The sequence below is a fragment of the Manis javanica genome, chromosome 7 (assembly GCF_040802235.1).
Source record: "Manis javanica isolate MJ-LG chromosome 7, MJ_LKY, whole genome shotgun sequence".
Classification (NCBI taxonomy): Eukaryota; Metazoa; Chordata; class Mammalia; order Pholidota; family Manidae; genus Manis; species Manis javanica.
This window is the reverse complement of record NC_133162.1, coordinates 110,655,318-110,679,155: the sequence shown is the minus strand read 5'-3', so window position 1 is coordinate 110,679,155 and position 23,838 is coordinate 110,655,318. Positions and strand designations below refer to the sequence as shown.

Here is a 23,838-nt window from a genome sequence, read left to right as displayed (position 1 = left end):
CATTAATCCACCCCAAGCCTAATTTTCGTCAGTCTCCAATCTTCTGAAGCATAACGAACAAGTTCTTACACGGAGAACAAATTCTTGCATAGTGAATAAGTTACATGATGAACAGTACAAGGGCAGTCATCACAGAAACTTTCGGTTTTGATCATGCATTATGAACTATAAACAATCAGTTCGAATATGAATATTCATTTGACTTTTATACTTGATTTATATATGGATACCACATTTCTCTATTATTATTATTTTTAATAAAATGCTGAAGTGGTAGGTAGATGCAAGATAAAGGTAGAAAACATAGTTTAGTGTTGTAAGAGAGCAAACGTAGATGATCAGGTGTGTGCCTGTAGACTATGTGTTAATTCAAGCTACACAATGGCAATAAAACATCCACGGATGCAGAAGATTTCTCTCAGAACAGAGAGGGTGATGTTCTAAGCCTCACTTCTGTTGATCCCCAATTTCTCACCTGATGGCCCCCCTGCGACTGTGCCTATCTTAGGTTGTTCCTCCCTTGAGGAATCTTACCCGTCTCTGGCTAACCAGTCACCTTCCGGGGCCATACAGGGAGATGTAAAGTTGGTAAGTGAGAGAGAAGCCTTATTGTTTGAAAAGGTTAGCTTTTTACTTCTTTTCATATTTATGCCCTGTGGCTTCTATGCCCAGCATTTGTCTTGAGGTATCTTTACCACTTGGAAGCATTATGATAGTACTTCGGTAAATTTGATTTGAGGCACGAATTCTATTTAAGGATTGTAATTAGGAAGGAAGAAGAAAAGCTATAGAGGTAGCAGACGGAAGAAAACATGGGAAGATTGATTATTTCTTTCACATATCTTCTTGTAGAGTAACTTCAGCATGTATAGGTTTTAAACTACTAATTAAATTGCACACACACATTAACATAATAATAGTAAAGTTACATAACCAAAGCAGACCTATAATTACCAGCCATCTCCAGTGAAACCAAGAAAACCAGTTAGGCACCTTAGGCATTTGTGAAAACTTATCTAATGATATGGTGGATATTGTTCACCTGAACTTGAACAGTCTGAGAGAAATCAGACAAATTAAAACAACCCATTCCTGGGGACTGTTCACATCCCATATGTTCTTTTAACAGTAGATAGTCTGTAGTTGTAAGATTTTGGAGTGCTACAATTTGCACTTGTCCTAATTCTTGGTTGAGTTCCAACAGTATAGATCCAGTCAAATTTGTTGTTTTACTGTATGCACAGCCCAGCTTAGATATCTCCTTCTTCATTCCCATGGGAAGTCCAGGAACCGGTGGGATGAGTGTATTTAAAGATGTAGCAGTGCATGGATCTTTGTTGGGGTTTTTTGATGATTATTTTCTGATATGAGTCTCCCAGAGAGTGCTGATGTTGAAGTTCTTTTTCATATCGTATCTTAGTTCATTTTCTGGGTAGCCAAATTAGGCTTTGATCCTCTGTATAAACACAAACAGACCCTTTGACTACACTTTGATATGCCCTTTATACCATTGTGTAGAACTCATTGGAGGTCACCACACAGGAACTGCTTTTTTTTTGTTTTTTTTTTTGTTATCATTAATCTACACTTACATGACGAATATTCTGTTTACTAGGCTCTCCCCTATACCAGGTCCCCCTTACAAACCCCTTTATAGTCACTGTCCATCAGCATAGCAAAATGTTGTAGAATCACTACTTGTCTTCTCTTTGTTGTACAGCCCTCCCCTTTCTCCCACACCCCCATGCATGCTAATCTTAATACCCTCTTCTTCACCCCCCGCCCCTTATCCCTCCCTACCCACCCATCCTCCCCAGTCCCTTTCCCTTTGGTACCTGTTAGTCCATTCTTGCATTCTATGATTCTGCTGCTATTTTGTTCCTTCGGTTTTTCCTTTGTTCTTATACTCCACAGATGAGTGAAATCATTTGGTATTTCTCTTTCTCTGCTTGGCTTATTTCAATGAGCATAATACCCTCCAGCTCCATCCATGTTGCTGCAAATGGTAGGATTTGCCCTTTTCTTATGGCTGAGTAGTATTCCATTGTGTATATGTACCACATCTTCTTAATCCATTCATCTACCAATGGACATTTAGGTTGCTTCCAATTCTTGGCTATTGTAAATAGTGCTGCGATAAACACAGGGGTGCATCTGTCTTTCTCAAACTTGATTGCTGCGTTCTTAGGGTAAATTCCTAGGAGTGGAATTTCTGGATCAAATGGTAAGTCTTTTTTGAGCATTTTGATGTACCTCCATACTGCTTTCCACAATGGTTGAACTAATTTACATTCCCACCAAGAGTGTAGGAGGGTTCCCCTTTCTCCACAGCCTCACCAACATTTGTTGTTGTTTGTCTTTTGGATGGCAGCCATCCTTACTGGTGTGAGATGATACCTCATTGTAGTTTTAATTTTCATTTCTCTGATAATTAGTGATGTGGAGCATCTTTTCATGTGTCTGTTGGCCATCTGTATTTCCTTTTTGGAGAACTGTCTGTTCAGTTCCTCTGCCCATTTTTTAATTGGGTTACTTGTTTTTTGCTTGTTGAGGCATGTGAGCTCTTTATATATTTTGGACGTCAAGCCTTTGTCGGATCTGTCACTTACAAATATATTCTCCCATACTGTAGGGTTCCTTTCTGTTCTATTGATGGTGTCTTTTGCTGTACAGCAGCTTTTCAGCTTAATATAGTCCCACTTGCTCGTTTTTGCTGTTGTTTTCCTTGCCTGGGGAGATATGTTCAAGAAGAGGTCACTCATGTTTATGTCTAAGAGGTTTTTGCCTATGTTTTTTTCCAAGAGGTTAATGGTTTCATGACTTACATTTGGGTCTTTGATCCATTTTGAGTTTACTTTGTATATGGGGTTAGACAATGGTCCAGTTTCATTCTCCTACATGTAGCTGTCCAGTTTTGCCAGCACCATCTGTTGAAGAGACTGACATTTTGCCATTGTATGTCCATGGCTCCTTTATCAAATATTAATTGACCATATATGTCTGGGTTAATGTCTGGATTCTCTAGTCTGTTCCATTGGTCTGTGACTCTGTTCTTGTGCCAGTACCAAATTGTCTTGATTACTATGTCTTTATAGTAGAGCTTGAAGTTGGGGAGTGAGATCCCCCCTACTTTATTCTTCTTTCTCAGGATTGCTTTGGCTATTCGGGGTCTTTGGTCTTTCTATATAAAATTTTGAAGTATTTGTTCCAATTCATTGAAGAATGTTGCTGGTAGTTTCATAGGGATTGCATCAAATCTGTATATTGCTTTGGGCAGGATGGCCATTTTGACGATATTAATTCTTCCTAGCCACGAGCATGGGATGAGTTTCCATTTGTTAGTGTCCCCTTTAATTTCTCTTAAGAGTGACTTGTAGTTTTCAGAGTGTAAGTCCTTCACTTCTTTGGTTATGTTTATTCCTAGGTATTTTATTCTTTTTGATGCAATTGTGAATGGATTTGTTTTCCTGATTTCTCTTTCTATTGGTTCATTGTTAGTGTATAGGAAAGCCACAGATTTCTGTGTGTTAATTTTGTATCCTGCAACTTTGCTGTATTCCAATATCAGTTCTAGTAGTTTTGGGGTGGAGTCTTTAGGGTTTTTGATGTACAATATCATGTCATCTGCAAATAGTGACAGACTAACTTCTTCTTTACCAATCTGGATTCCTTGCATTTCTTTGTTCTGTCTGATTGCCGTGGCTAGGACCTCCAGTACTATGTTAAATAACAGTGGAGAGAGTGGGCATCCCTGTCTAGTTCCCGATCTCAGAGGAAAAGCTTTCAGCTTTTCACTGTTCAATATAATGTTGGCTGTGGGTTTATCATATATGGCCTTTATTATGTTGAGGTATTTGTCCTCTATTCCCATTTTGCTAATAGTTTTTATCATTAATGGATGTTGAACTTTGTCTAATGCTTTTTCAGCATCTATGGATATGATCATGTGGTTTTTGTCTTTCTTTTGTTAATGTGGTGGGTGATGTTGATGGACTTTTGAATGTTGTACCATCCTTGCATCCCTGGGATGAATCCCACTTGGTCATGGTGTATGATCCTTTTGATATGCTGTTGAATTCTGTTTACTAATATTTTATTGAGTATTTTTGCATGTGCATTCATCAGGGATATTGGTCTGTAATTTTCTTTTTTGGTGGGGTCTTTGCCTTGTTTTGGTATTCGGGTGACGTTGGCTTCATAGAATGAGTTTGGGAGTATTCCCTCCTCTTCTATTTTTTTGGAAAACTTTAAGGAGAATGGGTATTATGTCTTCTCAGTGTGACTGATAAAATTCCAAGGTAAATCCGTCTGGCCCGGGGGTTTTGTTCTTGGATAGTTTTTTGATTACCGTTTCAATTTCTTTGCTCGTAATTGGTTTGTTTAACTTTTGTGTTTCTTCCTTGGCAGTCTTGGAAGGTTGTATTTTTCTAGGAAGTTGTCCATTTCTTCTAGGTTTTCTAGCTTTTTGGCATATAGGTTTTCATAGTAGTCTTTAATAATTCATTGTATTTCTGTGGAGTCTGTCGTGATTTTTCCATTCCATTTGATGTATTTTTTAATTCAGTTTGCTAATATTTTGTTGAGTATTTTTGCATCTACATTCATCAGAGATATTGGTCTGTAGTTTTCCTTTTTGGTGGGGTCTTTGCCTGGTTTTGTTATTAGGGTGATGTTAGCTTCATAGATTGCATTTGGGAGCATCCCCTCCTCTTCTATTTTTTGGAAAACTTTAAGGAGAATGGGTATTATGTCTTCCCTGTATGGCTGATAAAATTCTGAGGTGAATCCATCTGGCCCGGGGGTTTTGTTGTTTGGTAGTTTTTTGATTACCGCTTCAGTTTCGTTGCTGGTAATTGGTCTGTTTAGATTTTCTGTTTCTTTCTGGGTCAGTCTTGGAAGGTTGTATTTTTCTAGGAAGTTGTCCATTTCTCCTAGGTTTCCCAGCTTGTTAGCATATAGGTTTTCATAGTACTCTCTAATAATTCTTTGTATTTCTGTGGGGTCCATCGTGATTTTTCCTTTCTCATTTCTGATACTGTTGATTTGTGTTGACTCTCTTTTAATCTTAATAAGACTGGCTAGAGGTCTTCTATTTTGTTTATTTTATTGATGAACCAGCTCTTGATTTCATTGATTTTTGCTATTGTTTTATTCTTCTCAATTTTGTTTATTTCTTCTCTGATCTTTATTTTATCCCTCCTTCTGCTGACTTTAGGCCTCATTTGTTCTTCTTTTTCCAATTTCAATAAATGTGATGTTAGACTATTCATTTGGGATTGTTCTTCCTTCTTCAAGTATGCCTGGATCGCTATATACTTTCCTCTTAGGACTGCTTTTGCTGTGTCCCACAGAAGTTGGGGCTTTGTGCTGTTGTTGTCATTTGTTTCTATATATTCCTTGATCTCTATTTTAATTTGTTCATTGATCCGTTGATTATTTAGGAGCATGTTGTTAAGCCTCCATGTGCTTGTGAGCCTTTCTGTTTTCTATGTAGAATTTATTTCTACTTTTATATGTTTGTGGTCTGAAAAGTTGTTTGGTTGGATTTCAATCTTTTGGAATTTACTGAGGCTCTTTTTGTGGGCTAGTATGTGGTCTATTCTGGAGAATGTTCCATGTACACTTGAGAAGAATGTGTATCCTGTTGCTTTTGGATGTAGAGTTCTGTAGATGTCTATTAGGTCCATCTGTTCTAGTGTGTTGTTCAGTGCCTCTGTGTCCTTATTTATTTTCTGTCTGGTGGATCTGTCCTTCGGAGTGAGTGGTGTGTTGAAGTCTCCTAGAATAAATGCATTGCATTCTATTTCCTCCTTTAGTTCTGTTAGTATTTGTTTCACGTATGTTGGTGCTCCTATATTGGGTGCATATATATTTATAATGGTTATATCCTCTTGTTGGACTGAGCCCTTTATCATTATGTAATGTCCTTCTTTGTCTTTTGTTACTTTCTTTATTTTGAAGTCTGTTTTGTCTGATACCAGAATTGCAACACCTGCTTTCTTCTCTCTGTTGTTTTCACGAAATATGTTTTTCCATCCCTTGACTTTAAGTCTGTGCATGTCTTTGGGTTTGAAGTGAGTCTCTTGTAAGCAGCATATGGATGGATCTTGCTTTTTTATCCATTCTATTACTCTGTGTCTTTTGATTGGTTCATTCAGTCCATTTATATTTAGGGTGATTATTGAAAGTTACGCACTTATTGCCATTGCAGGCTTTAAGTTTGTTGTTACCAAAGGTTCAGGGTTAGCTTCTTTACTATCTTACTGTCTAACATAACTTGCTTGTTGAGCTATTATAAACGTGGTCTGATGATTCTTTATTTCTCTCCCTACTTATTCCTCCTCCTCCCTTCTTCATATGTTGGGTGTTTTGTTCTGTCCTCTTTTTAGGAGTGCTCCCATCTAGAGCAGTCCCTGTAGTATGCCCTGTAGAGGCGGTTTGTGGGAGGCAAATTCCCTCAACTTTTGCTTGTCTGGGAATTGTTTAATCCCTCCTTCATATTTAAATGATATTCGTGCTGGATACAGTAGTCTTGGTTCGAGGCCCTTCTGTTTCATTGCATTAAATACATCATGCCATTCTCTTCTGGCCTGTAGGGTTTCTGTTGAGATGTCTGATGATAGCCTGATGGGTTTTCCTTTGTAGGTAACCTTTTTTTTCTCTCTGGCTGCCTTTAATACTCTGTCCTTGTCTTTGATCTTTGCCATTTTAATTATTATGTGTCTTGGTGGTGCCCTCCTTGGATCACTTGTCATGGGAGTTCTGTGTATCTCTGTGGTCTGAGCGCCATTTCTTCCCCTAGTTTGGGTAAGTTTTCGGCAATTATTTCTTCAAAGACACTTTCTATCCCCTTTTCTCTCTCTTTTTCTTCTTGTACCCCTATAATGCGGATATTGTTCCATTTCGATTGGTCACTCAGCTCTCTTAGAATTCTTTCATTCCTGGAGATCCTTTTATCTCTCTCTGCATCAGCTTCTCTGCATTCCTGTTCTCTGTTTTCTAGTCCATTAATGGTCTCTTGCATCTCGTCCATTCTGTTTTGAAGTCCTTCCAGAGTTTGTTTTATTTCTGTATTCTCCTTCCTTACTTCTTGCATATTTCTCTGCAAGTCCATCAGCATGGTTATGACTTTTGTTTTGAATTCTTTTTCAGGAAGACTGGTTAAATCTATCTCCCCAGGTTCCTTCTCAGGGGAAGATGTCGCAGATGCCAAAGCTGTCTGGGTTAGTCTTGTTTGGATCATACTTTTTTGCCTTTTCATGTTGACAGGTGCTATTGACTGTCAGCTGGGAGGGCCAAACTTTTCACTTGCTACTGGCCTTTCTTTACTGAGACAACTGCGACCCCTAGTGGCTTGTGTTGTGTAATTGTGTATAGACTGGGTCTTTGTGTCTTGCCTGGCTGGTTTTGAGGGAATCTCCCTTTCTAAGGGCGTGGTCTGCCTTAGTCGGCTTCTCTGCTTTGGCAGCACCCGGAGGGGTAATGGACATGATGGCTGTTTGGCTGTTTACCTCCATGAGGGGTCTCAGAGCTGTTGCCCAGGGGGTTAGTGCGCCCAGCTTTCCCTGTAATTTTCAGCCACTGGGCTATGACCTGTGTTGTTTCAGTCCAGCTGTTATGTCCCTGTCCCTTTAAGACTTTCAAAAAGTACTTGCTTTTCTTTGTCACAGGGGCATCAGCTTCGGAACATGCTCAGAGGTCTTGCTGCCCTATTTCCCTAGTTTCCAGCCCTCCACGCATGCACTGTGTCTGCGCTCTGGTGTGGGTGGCTGGGGCTGGGTGTTTAGCAGTCCTGGGCTCCCTCTCCCTCCCACTGGGAGCTGGGAGGAGGTGTGCTCAGGTCCCGCCAGGCCGGGGGTTGTATCTTACCCCTTCACTAGGCGCTGGGCTCTCGCATGTGTGGATGTAGTCTGGCTGTTGTCCTGTGTCTTCTGGTCTCTCTTTTAGGATTAGTTGTATTTGTTGTATTTTCAAAAATATATATGATTTTGGGAGGAGATTCCCACTGTCCCACTCCGCCTCCTCATTATTCAGTCTTGGAGGACTATATTGTCTAGGAATTTGTTGATTTCTTTTACATTATCCAATTTGTTAGCACATTATTGTTCATAGTAGTCTTTTAGGATCCTTCATATTTCTGTGGTATTAGTTGTAACTTCTCTTTCACTTTTGGTTTCATTTATTTGAGCCCTTTTTTCTTTGTGAGTCTAGCTAAAAAGGTTTATCAGTTTTGCTTATCATATGAAAAAACAGCTCTTAGTTTCACTAATTCTTTTCTATTGACTTTTTAGTCTTTATTTCATTTATTTCATTCTGATCTTTATTTCTTTTCTTCTAATAACTTTGGCCATCATTTGCTTTCCTTGTTCCTTTATATAAGGATAGATTGTTCACTTCAGTTTTTCTTGTTTCTTTAGGTAGGCCTATATTGGTATAAAATTCCCTTAAAACTGCTTTTGCAGTTGTACATCCTTTAAACTTTGAACTATTGTATTGCCATTTTTGTTTGTCTGCAAATATTTTTTGATTTCCCTTTTGATTTCATAATTGACTTTTTGGTTGTTAATCACCACATATTAGTGATTATTCCAGTTTTCTTCCTGTAATTGATTTCTACTTTTGTACCATTGTGGTTGGAAAAGATGCTTGATATGATTTCAATCCTCTTAAAATTATTATACATTTTTGTTCCCCACGCCCAACACATTCTGGTTTTGAGGTCAAATTTTACAAATTTTAATTTTGTGTACCCCTTAACTGATTATTATAGTTAATTTTACTACTTTTGTCTTTTAACCTGCAGATTAATTTTATAAGTAGTTAATCTATCATATCATATATTTGGAATTATCAGAGAGATTTCACTTTTTATGTTTTTTTTATTGCTAATTACTACTTTTTCTTTTCAGCTTAAAGAAGTCTCTTTCATATTTCTTGTAAGTCAAGTTTAGTGGTGATGAACTCCTCTAGCTTTGGCTTGTCTGGAAAACTCTTTATTTCTTCTTCAATTGTAAATAATAACCTTGCCTGTAGAGTATTTAGGGCTGGAATTTTTTCTTTCCTGTCAGCACTTTGAATGTACCCTTCCACTCTCTTCTGGCTTGCAAAGTTTCTGCTGAAAAATCAGCTGATAATCTTATGGAATCTCCCTTGTATGTAGCAAGTTTCTTTTGCTACTTTTAATATTATCTTTTAATTTTTAACTTTTGCATTATAATGTGTCTTGGTATGGATCTGGGCTTATCTTATTAGGAACTCCCTGTGCTTCTTGAGCTGTATGTATGTTTCCTTTTCTAGGTTGGAAAGTTCTAAGCCAATATTTCTTCAATAAGTTTCCTACCCATTTCTCTTTCTTTTCTCCCTCTGGGACCCTATAATGTGGATTTTATTTCACTTGATGTTTTCCCACAGTTCTTTTAAGCTATCCTCATGTATTTATTTATTTATTTTGAATTTTTGCTGCTTTGATTGGGTGACTTCCACTGACCTGCATTCCAGGTTACTGATTCATTCTTCTACTTTGTGTAGCCTGCTGTTGAACCCCTCCAGTGTATTTTTCAGTTCAGCTATTGTTTTTATCAGCTCTGTGACTTCTGGTTGATATTTTATTATTTTTTCTATCTCTTTGTTGAAGTTCTCACTCTATTCCTGTATTCATTCTTCTCTTGAGTTCAGTGTAGATTACTTATCTCTGTTTCATGAAGGTTTATTTTTTTTGGTTTTGTCTTATTCTTTTGTTTGGAATATATTCCTCTGCTTCATCATTTTGTTTACTCTCTCTATTTGTTTATATGTATTTGGTGAAACAGCTATCTCTCCTAGTCTTGAAGGAGTGACCTATTGTAGGAGATGAATCTTACAGATCAAGCCTGTCCTAGCTTTTGGTTCTTTCTTGGACTTTGTGATAGTCTAAGTAGCCTGATTTCTTCTTGATCTGTCCCAGTTGTTAAGACTATGCTATAAACTGTCAGTGTCTCAGAGGGAAAAATACTAGATATTACTTAGTTTCAGACTAATTGTAAGCCTGATCCTAAGGTAATAGCTTTTAAGGTATATAAATACAGTCTTGTGGATTCTCAGCCATGAATCCTGACTTCCAGACCAGGAGATCTGGAGGGATCCCTTGGCTGACAGTTACAAAAATTGTGGCTTTAGACACATGCATAAGCTCCTTTCTGGGATGTATCAGTGAGCTGTGAGGAGATCAAGGGAGGACACTAATATGGTGTCTCCCTGCCAATACCTTGGTAGCCTCTGGATATATGGCAAACCTGAAGCCTGCCCATCAACTGAAACTCTACTATAAGGAAAGGTCTTTTTCACATAAAGACTGGGTATCTGTTTCAGTCTGGTGTTTGTGCAGTGCCCAGGGGGTGGTATACTGCTAAAGACTATTTCTCCAAGTATTTCAGACCATAGGACCCAGAAATGCAACCACTTATAACTGTCAGAGCCAGGCATTCAAGGGGAGTCCCCTCATTGGGCTGTGCATGCCCCGTCACTAAGGCAGGGTGGGCTGCAGCTGTGCTGCATCAAGGTGGGGCTCTCCCTCTGGAGCTAGCAGGCTAGAGGGGCCATGTGAAATGGATCCCACCAGTGCCAGCATCAACAAGGCAGGAGAGTTCAAAAATTGTGTCTGTCTGTGCTTCCATCATAGTCTTAAAAGGTTCCTGCCTCTCCTGCAGGTGCTTTAAGAGTAACAAAATAATCTCTTTGTGGGTTTAGGCTCCTTTCCAACTGTTACTTTTACACTGGGTCTCTGGGTGTGTGGGTCTGTGCCTGAGCATTTTAAGACTGACTTTTTCACTCCCTATAGCCCTATTATTCTACTGGAGGTAAGCCCCATTGGTTGCCAAGGCCAGGTTCTTTGGAAACTTATCTCTCCAGTTCAGTTCCCAAATGTTGGGATGCCTGATGTAAGGCACAAACTCCTTGCTCCTCAGGGACAATATCCATATTATGAAATCCTTCCCGACTGAATCATTGCATCTGGGGTGGGGTTTTTTTCAGGAGACCATGTCTCCATCTCTCCCATGTGTTTTGATTTGGCCCTGTTATCCTTTGTTGTGGAGGCACTGTTAGTTAGCTTTAAGGTCTTTTCAAGAGGGAATTGTTGTGCATGTTGCTGTAGATGTTATGTTTGTGGGAAGAAGCGAGTTCAGAATCCTTCTATGATGCTATCCTGAACCATCTTCTTAATTAATTTCCTAGAAAAATGTTTGAGTATTTCATTTTGTTTATTTATTAACACAAATGCAAAGACATAGGTTATTTTTATTTCTTTTGGGGGGTTGTTAAACACTGGCAAAAGCCACATTGAATATTTATTAAATTCAGTTAATTTCTCATATCCTCTGCAATTTTATTATATTCCATTGATTTTTATAGTTTAAAACTCTACAGGACTGATACTAACTACTCTGAGCAATAGGTTTACCTATTAAGAAGATAAAATTAATTGAAAACTAAAATATTGCTGGTGGGAATTTTCCTGCCTTTAGTAGCTTGATTCTAAAGACTTTATTCTACTAGATAAGCTCTATAAAAATATATTTGAGAGAATACTTATTGATCAGTTGAGATTAAAATCTTATGTAAAAGTCATGATGACAAAAGAAGAAACACAAAAGAATGAGAAACTGACACTGAACTGCAAAATTTAATATTTTAGCCATGGACTCTGTTAATACAGGAAAAAAATACAAAGGAAGAAGTAGATGTCTTAATAATGAAGACAAGCCTCAGATATATATCTGATGGGAAAAAGAGGAATTGGCCTGCAGGAAGGATGTATATGTTGTAATAGTCATTTTCTAGGAAAACCTCTAAGAATGGTGTGCTGGGAAGTTGGGAGTCTCTACAGTAGCTTAGAGAAAATAACATCAATTGGTACTCTCAATGCTGGATTGAGTTTATTATCTACTAAATTTGATAATTATCCCTGGGTGTTTCTCAAAATAAATCCTTAAAAACAAACTTGCTTTCAAGGCAAGAGGATTCACACATTTCATCTTAGAGAAACTTGAGGAGTTATCTTAGTTGTCATCTTTGAGGAGGAAAATGTTTTTATTAATGTAATTGCTGTCTATTATTGTCATATTAATCACCCTAGTTAATGGGTGTTACGTAAAGAACATCATTTTGAATCATTACGTGAATAAACCTTGTCACCCTCAGAAGTTCCCTCATATGTTCTACCTTCTTCACGGTTAATATTTCATTGTGTGGTTATAGCTCCCAATCCCTGTGCAGCCAGCGAGGGCAGAGGCCCCTGCTCTCACATGTGCCTGATTCATCATGATAGGAGTGCTGCCTGTGCGTGCCCCCATTTGATGAAGCTTTCCTCAGACAAGAAGACCTGCTATGGTAAATTTCTCAAAGTTCTTATCTTAAATTCAAACCGAATTCTCTCAAATTGTATTAGCATTCAGATTTTCCTCAAAGTAAAGCAGAGGAGGTTTTTAATGTCCTTAAGAACATTTGAGATGGTGCTAGTTCCAGACTGTATTGACGATTCATCTGCTTTGGGGGAGACTGAGAAATTCTTTAAATATGTGATATGCTGCGCTTTACTATTTTTATTACTTTTTTTTTTCAACTTTCTTATTTGGTATGTTAGCAGAATTTATCTCTACTGAACAGGAAGATTTGTAAGTGAAAGTGCATTATCAAAAAACGATGATGTAGGTAACCTGCATTACAAAGGGAAACTTAACAGCTTTAATTTCCTCCTGCTTTTCTGAAGTCACTTTATCATAAATTTTTAGGGGATTATCAATTTGAAGGGGGGTGGGTGGATAAAGTAAAATATATAACTTTGAAAGATTTGTAAAAAAAATAGGTAAACAGCACATTTAAACTAAAGAAATGATAAAATTGTGAATGAAAATCTGTGGGTTTTTCTGTTTGGCTTTGCTTTAATTTGAATATTTTTTGCTTATTTGAAAAGTAATTACTTTTAATGACAAAAAAGAAGGTTCTCACAAAATCTTAACTCAAGAATTTAGGCACAGGTGGATTTTATTAATTGTATATTATCACAACATCTCAAATAACAATCTCAAGGTGAACAACAAAAAAATAGATTAGCTTTCCTATTTTATTATTTAGAATTTTTTTTAGCATACTATTTCTATTTAGTATACTATTGTATTTCACAAACTTGGTTCAACAATGATTCCTATGGGAATAAAAATGATACAATGTTACTTACTACAGATGAACAACAACAACAAAAAACTACAATAAACATTCCCTAACATTCCTTGAACCCTAATTTTGATACGGAAAATATGAACTTGATTTTTAAGAGTAATGTTTAACTTCATTTTATTCAAAGGTAGTGTGGAAAAAGTTATTAAATTCCCTCAAAAAGTATTTAATTCAATACAATATTGTTAAAATTATGTACAGAGAACAGGTATGATGGTTTGACATTTGTAGAGTTCATATGTTTTATCAAGTTTGCTTGAAATTCTAAGATCAAATCAATTACTGATAATTTCTTAGTATTTCTAACTAAATAAAAATGTGACTTAAGGATTTTAGTTTGTTTTACATTTCTTTCTATTAAGTACTTTAATTAAAAAACAGATAAATTGTTTCTGAACTGACATTTTCATCAAATCTTATTTATGATTTTTCTGGTGTTAAAAATCTATTCAGTCAACAAGTAATATTTTAGATTTTTTAGACTGCTTTAAAATTGCCAAGCTTATGATAGAAAAACACTTATTTCTATTTCTTTTTTAGAAATGAAAAAATTTCTTCTTTATGCAAGGCGTTCTGAAATCAGAGGAGTGGATATTGATAATCCATATTTTAACTTTATCACGGCTTTTACAGTCCCCGATATTGATGATGTCACTGTAATAGACTTCGATGCATCTGAAGAACGTCTATACTGGACAGATATTAAGACACAAACCATTAAACGGGCTTTTATTAATGGAACTGGGTTAGAAACTGTTATTTCAAGAGGTAAAAGATTTGCATGCTACGACTTTAAAAAATGTGTGTTATTCAAATCGTAATTATCACAAGTCTCTTGTATTTTCTATTGTCCAACTCTATGTTAACTGAAAGTTCTAATTGATTAGACATGTAATAATATGCTACATCCTAACAATGGTAGAATGTTATAGTTATGTTGCACATAGTAGTCTGATAGCTAGAAATTTAGTTTCACAAGACGAAAAATAATTTCAGAATGGTTCACCTTAAAATTTACAGATTTCTAAAGAAAATGATTTGAAAACTCCTTTTTGCTGATGGAGGAATACTAATATCTGCGTGGATAAAATGTACAGTGTTGGGAAGTACTGGTTTCCCCCTCTCACTCAAGCTTGTTATCAACTTCCTCCTGTACAAATGTCTATAGAACTAATTACACAATAAAGCAGGGAGCCTGTTCCTATCCACCTCCTTGACCCAGCAGATTGAATCATAGGTTCTTAGTAAATATTGTTGAATTAACCATCAAAAAATTTTTTTTTCTAATAGAAAACTTAGCTGAAGTGATGCATGTAAATGCAGTGGTTGAATATAAATATTTAACATTCATTTATCCTAATCTCTGCTTAAATGTTGGTATATTATGATTTCTGGGTCAGCTATTTCATTGAGTAAATATTAATTAAGTGCCTGCTGTTTGCCATGACTACAAGACACAGTTTTTCTTCAACATCATGATAGAGTGATTTAGATGCAGAAGAAAGAAAAGGTAATCAGTATTCCATACAGATATATCAAACTCCTATGCTTTGAAATATACAGAACATTATAAATCGAACTTTATTTGAGCAATAATCAGTCTCTTAAGGAAGGCTATAGAAGTGCAAGTTTTAAATTCAGTTTTTCAAGTTTCCATACATAATCCTAGAAGGCTGGCTTGAGTGCCACTAGTAGATCTGAGAGTATTTGACCACTAAATTACTCTTGTATTTATGCTAGTTCTTTATCTATCTTAGGCTACTATTGTGAAAACCACTTCAATGAATTGGTTATAAGCTTTTCAAATATTTACTTCAAACTTTCCATAAGAGAAAAGCTTTCTAAAAAAGCTAATGCAAGATTTTTTCATTTATAAATATTTATTTACAGGGGAGGGAAAAATGGTTGGCTGATACTGAATGGTAATTTAACACCTTGAAAGATTAGTTAAAGGGCATTAGGTAACTCCTCAAACTGACAGTTAGGTGATCTTTTCACAAGAATATTGTTCAATCGTTTTATCATTAATGTAAAATAATTTCCAAAAGGCTCTGTGAATTACATAAAGCAAAAAATATTCCACTTCAAAAAAGGTAGGGGCAATTGTTTGTCTCTAATTGTAGATTGGTAACTAGTAGTAATTTGGTGAGTTTATCTTTGAGAAAATCATATACTTGTTTCCATTTCACAGACTCTATTTACAATTATTAACCAAAAATTGAGTCATAATAGACACAATAATAGTTAAAACATACATTCATTAATATCAATAATAATCAATTCAATCATTTTGACAAATGTTGGAATATTTTCTATATGATGAGAAATTGAACTAGGGCCAGTGTAGACTGACTAGTATGTAGCACAGAACAAGAGGGATGAACTATACAAGATGATGGAGCTAAAGAAATAGAAACCAACTCATCCAACCTTTGTTGGGTAAATTGTTGATTTTTATGTTGATACTAAAAACAATGGGAACTAAGGAATTGTTTTAAGGAGGGTGTTGCTACAAGATCTGCTTTACCTTTGAAAAGATCACTCCAGACATCATGTTCAATAGAGAACCAGAGATATGGGCTGCTGAAGTGTGGTGAGCAGTGGTGGGTTCTGGGAGACAAGTTAGTTGGCTGCTTATAGTGGTTTTAGTAAGAGATGAGAGAAGCCTGGACTAGAGTGCAAATGATAGAGATAGAGAAATGTGGGAAGACTGGAGAAATCAAAGAGTAAAAATATAAAGGAACTTAATTGGATATGAAAGTTGAGGAATATGCATTGTCAAGGGCTAATCCTTTATTTCTGGCTATCTCACAGATTGAACAATGTTACTATTCCCTTTCTTCCTAGAATAAAACTCTTTGTTTCGTACTGATTTAACATGCCATTAGTAAAAAGCATGAGACAAACTTTTGACAGTTCAGCTTCTAAACTCATCAAACTGTCTAAAATCCTGCCAGTAATTGAACTTTATATTTCATCTTTTAGATTCTCTGTGAATGACTCTAACCTTTCTCTTACTTACTAGCCTCTGCATTTTCTTAATTCTCTGTCTTCCCTCTACTGAACTTTTTCTTGAGATATTCTTTCTCTCCTTACCTTCCTTAGCCTACATCTAATATAAAACCAGATTCAAAATTCAGGCTACAAATCCACGCGTGCCCTCACCAGCTCCCCTCTCCTGTTTATTTTTTCTTCCCAAGCAGACCATTTTCTGAGGAAAACATTGAGGCTCTTTGTGCCAAGTTTTCATGACGGGGACCAGAAATAATTTGCCTAATTTGCCATTACCCGTATCTTGAAACAGTAATTTGTTCTTACGTGTTACCCACATGAGCTATTTATTATAGTGACTTGTACCAGATAACCTTCATTATAAGGATAAATACTAATACATGACTATGGGTACATTCCATTGTATGAATTAACAAATGTGTATGTGTGTACATACATACATTTGCCTCTTTCACAGAAACCAAAGGTAATTTTATTCTAAGCAAAAATAGGTAACTAACAATTCATGGCAAATATTGCTTGTGGCCTTCAGCTTTACAATCTGGTGGCAGTTAATTCTTATACTTGAGTCGCTGCATGGTCCAAATATTTTTCAGTTATTCATGCTTTCAGGTTTATATTTCTGATGTAATGAATCATATCATCACTAATGTGACAGCTACTATTATCTCACTGAATCTTTGCAAACCTATTATTAAGAAGTATTTTCATTATGCAGATGAGAAAACTTAGGCCCATAAAAACTAAAACTCTGCCTCAAAACCGAGGTGAGGAAATCATAAGAGATAAATTCAAGCTCAGGACAATGTCTGGAGCTTCTTTCATTCTCATTACCCTACAGTGAGGACTTGAGACTTCATTCCAGGCAGCTGGCAGCTCATTTGCTTCTCCTGAGCATTTATAAACTGCCCAGAATTATACTTTATTGGATAAAAGACTACCCCTCCAAAACTCAAAATTAACATAGTAAAAAAAAATTAACTTGTAATTAAAATGGTAAGAAAAAAAAGACATTAATATGCCTTTAAGTTTCTAATATAAACTGGGAATAGTGTAGTTGACTTTTCACATTTCTATCTATTCTTTTATTATCTATCATTTATTCTTCATACAGTGCTTGGAGGTAGATGTTACTTTCTGCTTTTAGAGAAGGAAGCATTTAATTCAGGTTTGCTGTGCTAGGAAATAGCAGAGCTTTGTTTCATCCAAGTTTGGACTCAGGCCTTTTGATTCCAAAGCTATGTTTTGTTGTTTATTTTCTTTTTTTTTAAAGTGTCCCTTTGCTTTGCAAATAAGGAAACTCAGTGAGGTGGAGAGCAGAAGCTTTTCTATAAGTACATGGTTTCTGCTTAACATTCCTTCCCAGCACTCATTTAACATGTCTTCACCATGCTCTGAAGAGCTCACCTACTAGTACCCAGGTGAAGTTCATCCCCTTGCCAAGAATATTACAGTTTATCCTGAAATAGAAGGAAAGCTTATAGTGGTGTGTTGGCATTTTATGAGATTCCAGGCCACTGTCAATAGAATCTCATTTTTTTTTTCTTTACTAGAAAAGACCAGTGATGTACCTGGTAATTATCCAGTTAAGGATAAATTGTTCATCTTTGGAAAATAAAGACCCTACTGTGGGCAAGAACAATTGATTGAGCAAAGTGTTCTTGTAATTCTAGAGTCTCTATAATGAACTGGATGGTTAGGCTGAGTACAGCAGAAGCTAGAATAGATAAAGGGAAGACAAATATAAATTAAAAGTGTATCTGTGTTTCCATAAAGAACACTTTATGTCAAAGGAAATTATCATATAACCATATGCTTTTTTATAAACTAAAAAAAAATTAATTGCAGACCTTTTGATCAAATTGCTACTATATAAAACTTAATTCTCTATGATACTTTGAACCTAATTGGATTTATTTCAGGGTAGATTTCCATTAGTATTTGAAATTGTTATCCACGTCTGCCAACAATTAGTCAGTGAATTCTAAAGATTCATTCATTTCCTCTGTTTTGCAAGACACATTATTTAATTACACCCAGTAATAAAAATGCTTAGAAAATAAAACATATTGTAAAAATGGGCCTGGAAAGAATGAAAAAGATGAAAACAGGTCAGTAATAACAGTGAGATCTTGATTTTGGAAATAAGCCTTGAATTAAAGCAGAAAGTTTGGATAGAGAACATCTGTTGTTTTGCCTATTTCTGAATAGGGTTTTCAATTTCCATTTTCACCCAGGAAGCCTTTTGGTGTGAGAATGTCAACATCTGTTATATAAAAAAAAAAAGAGAGAGAGAAAAAAAAGAAAGAAAGACAAAACTATACCTATAAATATCATTTCTTTTAGAGCTATGTGTCTATAGCAGTGGGTGCTGAATGAGCCATACTCGCTACACTTATTCTTTATCTTTTAGTTAGAAGGACAGAAATGCTATTTTAGTTTATTCCATAAACTTTATCTTTTTTTTTCCATGCCATATTCTGGATTCTATTTCTGGGACATTGGGTAGGTAGCAAAATACTATTATTTTAACTAAGATAATCCATAACCTGAAGGAGCTTCGTGTCTAGTGAAGAGTGAGATGTAAACAACTCACTAAAATGTAAGGCTTAGTGAAATGAGGAATGTAATAAGGGTGTAAGCCACTTCTCAGAAAATGAACAGAAGGATTCCTGAGTTATTACATGGGATTACCAAAGGACTCACTTAGAAGGTAGTCATCTAAAGAGACTTTGAGGGGAAATGGTAGCAAGATCTAACCCAGTGCAGACATCAGAAAGCACAGAGGTCTATGAACTTCAGAACCTTTTGATTTAACTCTTTTGAAGGTAAATTAGGTGGAAATCTTAAAGACAGGTTAGAAAAATGAGAAATTATAGATAAAGATACAGTTAGAAATGTTCCCAATCTGAAACAAAAATTAGACTAGAACATTGAGAAGAATAAGAAGGTGACAGACATTAAGGGTATGGTCGATGTAAAAATAACTGAACCTGATGACTGAGAGAGAGGTGAAATTGACCAGGAAATTAGAAAGATGTTGGAGACATAGATACAGAGGACAATGAAAGAAGCAGGCTTACTTCAGACATTTTCCCAAAGCAGCAGCACGTCGTCTCTCTAAAATAGGAATAATTATAGGTTTAGGACATTCAGAGATATGAAGATTTGTCAGAACTTTACAGTCTTGCCCCTATATCTTCTAGAAAAAATAAAAAAGGATTTGAGAAACATACATGTGTGTTAAAATTGACAAAACCAAGACAAGGATAAAGACTAAATTGTTCCATGATGGAGAGGCATGAAACTAGTGAAGGTGCATATAGAAAGCTCCTGAAGTATTTGTAATGCTTGGTTTCTTAAACTGAATCCTGTATTTATGGATGTTTGGTTAATTTGTGTATTATATGCTATTTATATACACACATACACACAGGCACACACGTATGTTTGTATGCTTTCAATTTCTCAGAATTGCAATAGATGGAGTATTTAATATTTGCAAAGTTCCCTTAAGAAAGCTTTTCAAAATGTTACCAATTTTTTTTTTACTACTTTGCTCTTAGAAATAGATAACTGCCCAGAGACCCACCTCATAGGAGTTTTGATTGGATATAACCATGACTGTTCTTAGAGAGCTGTGAGAGTTGGGATCCCTTCCTCCTTTAAAGCTTGCTTGATTTTGAACAAAAGCCTTTATTCTGGTGTCAGCAGGTTAAAAACCTTTACGCCAATTCCCAAAATGGCAATGTCAGCAGGTCCAATTCATAGGGTAAATAAATAACTACTAAATAAATAAATCTCACAAGCAGAGAAATGACAACCAGCCCTTTTTCAATAGATCTGTTAGCCAGTATATGTGTATACCCCCATTCCACTTTCATCTAAGACCTTCTTTCTGTGATCATTTTTCTTCTCTGAATTTATAGTCCTTAATGCTTTTTAGTTTAGTGAGAGTCTGTTACTGATAATCTGATATATTATCTGAAAATATATTTATTTAGCCTTTGTTTTTGAAAGATAATTTTTAAAATAGTGGTAAATGCACATAACACCACTTATCACCTTGATTCTTTCAAAGTCTACAGTTCAGTTGTTTTAAGTACATTCACATTGTACACCTGATTCCTACAACTCTTTTCATCTTGGAAAACTGAAAGCAGCAACTCTCCATTCCCTCCTCACACCAGCTCCTGGCAACCACCATTCTACTTCCTGTGTCTATGAAGTTAACTACTCTAGGTGGCTCGTGTAAGTGGAATCATAGTATATGTTTCTTTGTGAATGTCTTGTTTCATTATCATGATATCTTCAGGGTTCATCCATATGAGTGTGTGTCAGAATTTCCTGTCTTTTTAAGGCTGAATAATATTCCATTGTATGTATGTATCACAGTTTTTTATACATTCATCCATTGACGGACATTGGATTGTTTCTACCTTTTGGCTATGGTGAATAATACTGCTGTAAAAAGAGGTGTGCAAAAGGTTTCTTCAAGGCCTGCTTTTGGCATTTCGGGGTATATATCCAGAAGTGGAATTTATGGTTCATATGGTAATTCCATGTTTAATGTTGAGAGGAACTGATAAACTGCTTCCCACAGCAGCTGCACCATTTACATTCCTGCCAACAGTGTACGGGTGTTCCAGTTTCAACACATCCATGTTAACACTTGCTCTGTTCCGTTTTGTTCATTTGTTTGTTTGTTTATAGCAGCCATCCTAATGGTTTTAAGGTGATATCTAATTGTAGGTTTGGTTTGCAATTCTTTAATGATTAGTGGTGGTAAGCATCTTTTCATGTTCTTGTTGACCATTTCTATATCTGCTTTGGAGAAATGTCTATTCAAGTCCTTTGACCATTTTTAAGTAAAACTCTTTTGTGTGTGTGTGTGTGTGTGTGTGTGTGTGTGTGTTGTTTAAATGTAGTTCGAAAGAAAATTTTGTTGAGTCCATGTTCCAACTTATTTTCTCTCAACCTTTTTCAGATATTCTTCTATTTGCATCCCTTATTGCTATTGATAATTGTCATGTTTATGTAATCAGCATTCTCATTTTATTGATGCATCTTCTCTGTCTAGCTGCTTTTCACATATTTTCTTTGTCTTCATGACAGTATGTTTATTTAGCCACCTTGTGTCTGTTCAGCCTCCTACAGTTCATGTCTTTCATTAGCCCAGTGAAGAAAAACCATCAAATATGATCTCTGATCATTTTTTTCTAACCTACTCTCTCTATTCACTCCTTTGGAAACTCTGACTAGACATTATAGACCGTTTGTTCTGAACTTCCAACCCAATCTTTTGTTTCGTTGGGATGGTTTTAGCTAACTTGCTTCAATCTGTCTTGCAGTTCACTACTTGAACTGTGGCTAAACTGCTCGTTAATCCCTTTAATGAATTATTCACAAGTTGTTTTTGGTTCTCATTTATATCTCCTAAGAGGTTTTTAAAAAATAAATTATTCTACCTTGCTTATTTCAAAGTACATGTTTCTTTTAAAATATTCCAATTTTTTTTATCATACATTTAACAATGTAAAAAAATGTAGACTTTGGAGATTTAAACTTGCTTATTTTTCTCTTTACTCTTGTACTTACGTCATTTCTTTGTGTGTGTTTTGATTTGTATTAAATGAACTCAGTGTATGGAGACTGTAAGGGCCTGTGTGGAGGAATTTTTTTCTTCCATAGAGGATTTGAATTTGCTTCTTCTAGAGGGAAACAGAGTCACAGAAATCTCTTTAATTTGATTTCTCCCCTACCCAACTAGAGGATAATTTGTTTATATACTAGTAATTTCTTGCTGGAATATAAATCTATGATTTTTTTTTTCTTTTGTACCCAGAGGAAGCATACTTTTTTATGTTTACATTATTCTTTTTTTTAAGAAGGAAGATTTAGTTCCCATTCACCTTTTACTGAGGATGAACTGTAGATTGTTCTTGTTTAGCTCTCCTATTCTTTGTAAGTTTTAAAGACTGAGTGCTCTTGCACTAAACAAGTATTAATTCATGGATCTATAGATTCTCACTACAATTTTGTTTGTTCAGTATGGCTGTACCAGTTTCTTACTTTCATTTACCTTCCTTGATGCTTTTAGCTAACATAAAAGCATGTGCTCACACTTAGAAATTTTCTTGTCTTGTTCTCTCAACAATGCATTTATAAGTTATAATTTATCATTCATCAGAGTATTTTGTGGCTATGAGGGGCTTTTCTGAATATCTAATCTGCTTTAGTTCAAGAAATAAGAATCCCTGGAAATAGAAAATTGAACTTTCTGGGAATGTTGCTCAGAGAACTTCATCTAATTTAAAAATAAGAGTTAAGAGTTGGAATTTATTGTATCAATATTTTTGTCAAGGGAAGAAAAATATTACTAAACATATGGCATTTTTTATCCCTCTGCACCCTTTGGGCACTCTAGAGAAACCAGACTTGGTATTATAATGCTGAAAAAAAATGTTTTATTTTAGACATAAAGCTGATAATTAGAAACTAATCTAATGGGAAGAAAAAAGGTAAGGACAGAAAATGAGAATCAAAATCACTTGAGTATGTGTTTGGTTATGTAGTCCTGAAAATAAACTTGAGGACCATGATCTGATATTTCTAGCTCAGCTCATCCATCCTTAAGATTATAGTTCGGGCATGTCATGAATTTATTAATCAATTCATTAAAAATATTTATGTTGAAAGCAATGCCATATACATTTGGGGAGGGGAGCTATAAAGAAAAATTAGGGACCTGATCTCAAGAAGTATGTGTGAGAGTAGCAATATGTCAGCAAATAATTATCACATTAGGTAGAAGTTGATTGACCAGATACAGTATTGTTGACTTAGGTAGATAGATTAAAAACTTTCTGGCTGGAATATATAGGAGAATTGATTCAGTTTTTGTGGTTGAAGAGTGATATTGCCTAACAGCTGGCCTATTTTGCTCAAGATTTAGGTTAAGTAGAAACATGATAGAGTATGAGTTCCTGATGATTCTCCATAGGCTGGAAAGGGCAAGACAAATCTGGAAATCTGAAAATACTTCAATATGACTGAAATATAAGGTAATTGGTCAAAAACAGCAAGAAAAAAATTGGGAAGGTAGTTATATTCAGATTATATAAAATACCAGGCTAAGAAATTTAAACATCATGTTCTTAGTGGTTAGAAGCTACTGACTACCTTGGGGCAAACAAAGGTCATGATCCAGAGCTCTCTAGTCAAAAAAATAACCTGACAAGCAACTAAATCAATTGCTTGGAAGAGGAAAAAGACTAGATGCTATTGCATTATTACATGTAGAAATAGATTTGAGAGAGCATGAACCACAGAATCGACAAGGACTAAATAGGTATTAATAGCTTACCTTTAGCTATGCTTTCAAATTTAAGAGTGCAGTGCATTCTCTAGGTCATCAAAAATGAATAAAAGGATTTTGAGCAGCAAAGACAGCCAAAAGAGAAAACCACATTAGATAACATAGTGGAAAGAAAAACACTTTATTGTGCCAGTACCATGCAATCCAGTATAAAATTACAAAAGATATTAAGTTCTTAGATTGTCAAAGTATCCCTCAATCTTGCATTAAGTTGCATATACACACATCATCTAATA

The 23,838-nt window shown here is 35.6% G+C and overlaps 1 protein-coding gene across 6 annotated transcripts in view; it reads left to right on the top strand.

Annotated features, from left to right (window-relative positions):
- The window catches only part of LRP1B (LDL receptor related protein 1B), a 1,876,014-nt gene that overhangs the window by 1,274,093 nt on the left and 578,083 nt on the right, over positions 1-23,838 (top strand). For all 6 annotated transcript variants that reach the window (XM_073241389.1, XM_073241391.1, XM_073241392.1 and 3 more), the window contains exons 28-29: positions 12,235-12,366; positions 13,753-13,980. In XM_073241389.1, coding sequence (XP_073097490.1) covers positions 12,235-12,366; positions 13,753-13,980 — 360 coding nt within the window. The remainder of the gene's footprint in view (positions 1-12,234; positions 12,367-13,752; positions 13,981-23,838) is intronic.